Source organism: Gymnoscopelus braueri, assembly GCF_963280865.1.
Source record: "Gymnoscopelus braueri genome assembly, chromosome: 2".
NCBI lineage: Eukaryota > Metazoa > Chordata > Actinopteri > Myctophiformes > Myctophidae > Gymnoscopelus > Gymnoscopelus braueri.
In genome coordinates this window covers 1023021-1028020 of record NC_137604.1, presented here as the reverse complement: position 1 = coordinate 1028020, position 5000 = coordinate 1023021, and the positions used below count along the sequence as shown (strand labels likewise).

The 5000-nt window shown below is 36.3% G+C and overlaps 1 protein-coding gene across 1 annotated transcript in view; it reads right to left on the bottom strand.

The window, feature by feature from the left end:
* LOC308077898 (calpain-1 catalytic subunit-like) overlaps window positions 1-5000 on the bottom strand; it is a 44434-nt gene that overhangs the window by 28178 nt on the left and 11256 nt on the right. Inside the window, exons 5-7 of the mRNA XM_080418882.1 lie at window positions 4520-4638; window positions 3664-3797; window positions 2836-3004 (exon numbers count right to left, since the gene is read on the bottom strand). Coding sequence (XP_080275008.1) covers window positions 2836-3004; window positions 3664-3797; window positions 4520-4638 — 422 coding nt within the window. The remainder of the gene's footprint in view (window positions 1-2835; window positions 3005-3663; window positions 3798-4519; window positions 4639-5000) is intronic.

Sequence of the window (5000 nt, the reverse complement as noted above, 5' to 3'; positions counted from 1 at the left end):
TTTAGCCTGTGTAATGATGATTCTGTGTTCTCTAACATTACAACATATTTATCCTGTGTAATGATGATTCTGTGTTCTCTAACATTACAACATGTTTAGCCTGTGTAATGATGATTCTGTGTTCTCTAACATTACAGCATGTTTAGCCTGTGTAATGATGATTCTGTGTTCTCTAACATTACAGCATGTTTAGCCTGTGTAACGATGATTCTGTGTTCTCTAACATTACAACATGTTTAGCCTGTGTAATGATGATTCTGTGTTCTCTAACATTACAACATGTTTAGCCTGTGTAATGATGATTCTGTGTTCTCTAACATTATAACATGTTTAGCCTGTGTAACGATGATTCTGTGTTCTCTAACATTATAACATGTTTAGCCTGTGTAACGATGATTCTGTGTTCTCTAACATTATAACATGTTTAGCCTGTGTAATGATGATTCTGTGTTCTCTAACATTATAACATGTTTAGCCTGTGTAATGATGATTCTGTGTTCTCTAACATTATAACATGTTTAGAATGTGTAATGATGATTCTGTGTTCTCTAACATTATAACATGTTTAGCCTGTGTAATGATGATTCTGTGTTCTCTAACATTATAACATGTTTAGCCTGTGTAATGATGATTCTGTGTTCTCTAACATTACAACATGTTTAGAATGTGTAATGATGATTCTGTGTTCTCTAACATTATAACATGTTTAGCCTGTGTAATGATGATTCTGTGTTCTCTAACATTATAACATGTTTAGCCTGTGTAATGATGATTCTGTGTTCTCTAACATTATAACATGTTTAGCCTGTGTAATGATGATTCTGTGTTCTCTAACATTATAACATGTTTAGCCTGTGTAATGATGATTCTGTGTTCTCTAACCTTATAACATGTTTAGAATGTGTAATGATGATTCTGTGTTCTCTAACATTACAATATGTTTAGCCTGTGTAATGATGATTCTGTGTTCTCTAACATTACAACATGTTTAGCCTGTGTAATGATGATTCTGTGTTCTCTAACATTATAACATGTTTAGCCTGTGTAACGATGATTCTGTGTTCTCTAACATTATAACATGTTTAGCCTGTGTAATGATGATTCTGTGTTCTCTAACATTATAACATGTTTAGCCTGTGTAATGATGATTCTGTGTTCTCTAACATTATAACATGTTTAGAATGTGTAATGATGATTCTGTGTTCTCTAACATTATAACATGTTTAGCCTGTGTAATGATGATTCTGTGTTCTCTAACATTATAACATGTTTAGCCTGTGTAATGATGATTCTGTGTTCTCTAACATTACAACATGTTTAGAATGTGTAATGATGATTCTGTGTTCTCTAACATTATAACATGTTTAGCCTGTGTAATGATGATTCTGTGTTCTCTAACATTATAACATGTTTAGCCTGTGTAATGATGATTCTGTGTTCTCTAACATTATAACATGTTTAGCCTGTGTAATGATGATTCTGTGTTCTCTAACATTATAACATGTTTAGCCTGTGTAATGATGATTCTGTGTTCTCTAACATTATAACATGTTTAGAATGTGTAATGATGATTCTGTGTTCTCTAACATTACAATATGTTTAGAATGTGTAATGATGATTATGTGTTCTCTAACATTATAACATGTTTAGCCTGTGTAATGATGATTATGTGTTCTCTAACATTACAACATGTTTAGAATGTGTAATGATGATTCTGTGTTCTCTAACATTATAACATGTTTAGAATGTGTAATGATGATTCTGTGTTATCTAACATTACAACATGTTTAGAATGTGTAATGATGATTCTGTGTTCTCTAACATTATAACATGTTTAGAATGTGTAATGATGATTCTGTGTTCTCTAACATTACAACATGTTTAGCCTGTGTAATGATGATTCTGTGTTCTCTAACATTATAACATGTTTAACCTGTGTAACGATGATTCTGTGTTATCTAACATTACAACATGTTTAGAATGTGTAATGATGATTCTGTGTTCTCTAACATTATAACATGTTTAACCTGTGTAATGATGATTCTGTGTTATCTAACATTACAACATGTTTAGAATGTGTAATGATGATTCTGTGTTCTCTAACATTATAACATGTTTAGAATGTGTAATGATGTTTCTGTGTTCTCTAACATTTCAGCTAACACCCCTGATGTCATTGTTGTTAAGGAAAACCATAGGGAGGTGTCCATTCTCGAGGTCGGCTGTACTTTTGATTACAGCTTAGAGGAAGCCTTCCGAACCAAAGTGCTAAAAAATCATCAGCTAGAGCAGACCATCTCTCAGCTAGGCTACAGATGTAAACTTTTAGTTTTCTTTGGTAGCCTATAGGGCACAAGTTGGTTGTAAGGGGCCTTCAAATGGCCGGCCTCTCCAAAAGGAGGGCTAAACAATTAGCAAGGTACTGCTCAATATCAGCTATTATAGGAAGCCGCTCAATGTGGAGGAGGCGTTGTTTCCTTTACCCATGATTGTTGTCTGCTGTGTTCGACAAGTATACCAACATTATTGTATGTAACAATTTTCTGCCTGACATGCACTATGTAACTGGCTGTTTACACATTATCTGACTAACTGCACTGGCAGTGTTTATGTCCTTTGTACAAGGCATTATTATACTTCTGTTTATGTGGACATAAATAAACATTTCAAATGTGTGTGTGTGTGTGTGTGTGTGTGTGTGTGTGTGTGTGTGTGTGAGTGTGAGTGTGTGTGTGTGTGTGAGTGTGAGTGTGAGTGTGAGTGTGAGTGTGAGTGTGAGTGTGTGAGTGTGAGTGTGTGAGTGTGAGTGTGAGTGTGTGTGTGTGTATTAGTTACATCTATAGAGCAGCCCAGCAGAGAGCCTCTCTCCAGAGCTTTACTGATGATACGGTGAAGGTCTTTAGGAGCTTTCTTCAGGTCAATCATCTCAGAAACTCCTCCTGTAAAATCCTCAAAGCCCTCCGTGGTGGAGCCGCCCGACAGAGCCTCATAAGAGCCATTTAACCTGAAATATAACAATACATCCTGACTGAGCCTCATAAGAGCCATTTAACCTGAAATATAACAATACATCCTGACTGAGCCTCATAAGAGCCATTTAATCTGAAATATAACACAATACATCCTGACTGAGCCTCATAAGAACCATTTAATCTGAAATATAACACAATACATCCTGACTGAGCCTCATAAGAACCATTTAACCTGAAATATAACACAAAACATCCTGACTGAGCCTCATAAGAGCCATTTAACCTGAAATATAACACAATACATCCTGACTGAGCCTCATAAGAACCATTTCACCTGAAATATAACACAATATAATCAGTGGTGGAAAAAGTATCAATACTGCAATGTAGAAATGCTCTGTAGTAAAAGTCCGGAATTAAAAATCTACTTGAGTAAAAGTACAAAAATATTGGTGTCAAAATGTACTTAAATACCAAAAGTATAAAATAATCGTTGTGCAGAATGTCCCATTTCACAAGTTTTCAAATGTATAAAAATCTTTTGAAAATAGCAGATCTACAAGCTCACAATGCGACGCATTGTGAGCTTGTAGATCTGCTATTTTCAAATGGCCGAACTGTATATAGGGCTGAAGTGGTTAATGTGACAGACAGACAGACAGACAGACAGACAGACAGACAGGTATCTTACTTGGCGTATGCTTTCTCCAACAGAGCGCTCCAGAATTCGTTGCCCTCGGCAGAATGAACGAACATCAACTCTTCGTCTTTGACAGGAAGTCTGTCATCAATGACCACGTCCACCCACTCTCCATACTGCCAGAACTATATAAATACATATTAATATTATAGTTATTAAAGAGGTGGTGCCATGGTTTTGCACTTTTTCATGTGTCTATGAGGTTGATAGAACTTCATTAAGCCCCCTGGTGGTGTTTTTATGGTGTTTTATGTCTTCTCTGACTATTTTGAGTTTCTACCTGGAGGCTGAAACCTTGAGGGTCAAACGTGCCAATAGAGAAACAGCGCTTTAGTGACATAGTAAAAATATACCCTCCCCCTCATTATCATAACACAACAGGTGTGGGCATGAGGAGGAGGGACTAGGACAGGTGGGAGGTGCTAAGGTGGTGGAGGAGGTACTAAGGTGAGAACCAGGTATACTTAATGAACTGGAGGCGTCTCCACATAAAAACATAATTCTAACACTTTCTGTACACTTTTTTGAAAAAAATCTTCCTCCTAGTATAACCATAATACCTGATGATTATGTTTTAGGGGGGGAAAAAAATCACTGAAAATCACGGCACCCCGTCTTTAATATTATACTACATCCACCCACTCTCCATACTGCCAGAACTGTAACACATATTACTAGTTCATATCTAGTTGTATAGTACTGTATGTAGAAGAAGACTAGTTCATATCTAGTTGTATAGTATGTAGAAGAAGACTAGCTCATATCTAGTAGTATAGTACTGTATGTAGAAGAAGACTAGTTCATATCTAGTAGTATAGTACTGTATGTAGAAGAAGACTTAAAGGACCTGGAAGTGGAATATTCCGGCGTACTGCTGGCTGAAGTCCTGACCGTGAGGAACCACTCTGTGTAGCAACGTATCGTTGAGCGTCAACGATGCTATGGCCGCTAGCAACCAGCAGTCACCTGTTACACACACACACACAGTTTTTTATTTATTATTAATTGTATTTATATATTTGTTTCCCTTTTTTAAAACATTGTAAACGTTACTGTTTTCCAAAATAGCCAGTTAAAAATGTAAAAAATGATACAATGTCTGTCTGTGTTTGTCCGGTCTGGTCGTTGACTAGTCCTGACACTCTGTGTGTCTTTGTGTCTCCTACCAGAACCTCTGCTGGTCATCATTATTGTCTTAGGAATGAGACAACAACTAAATCATATCCATGAATTCATGTCTTCATGTGGTGACTAACGGATAGTAAAAAAGGTCATTTTGGGGGTGAACTGTCCCTTTAAGTAGGGCTGTTCTGTATGAGTTAACAGAG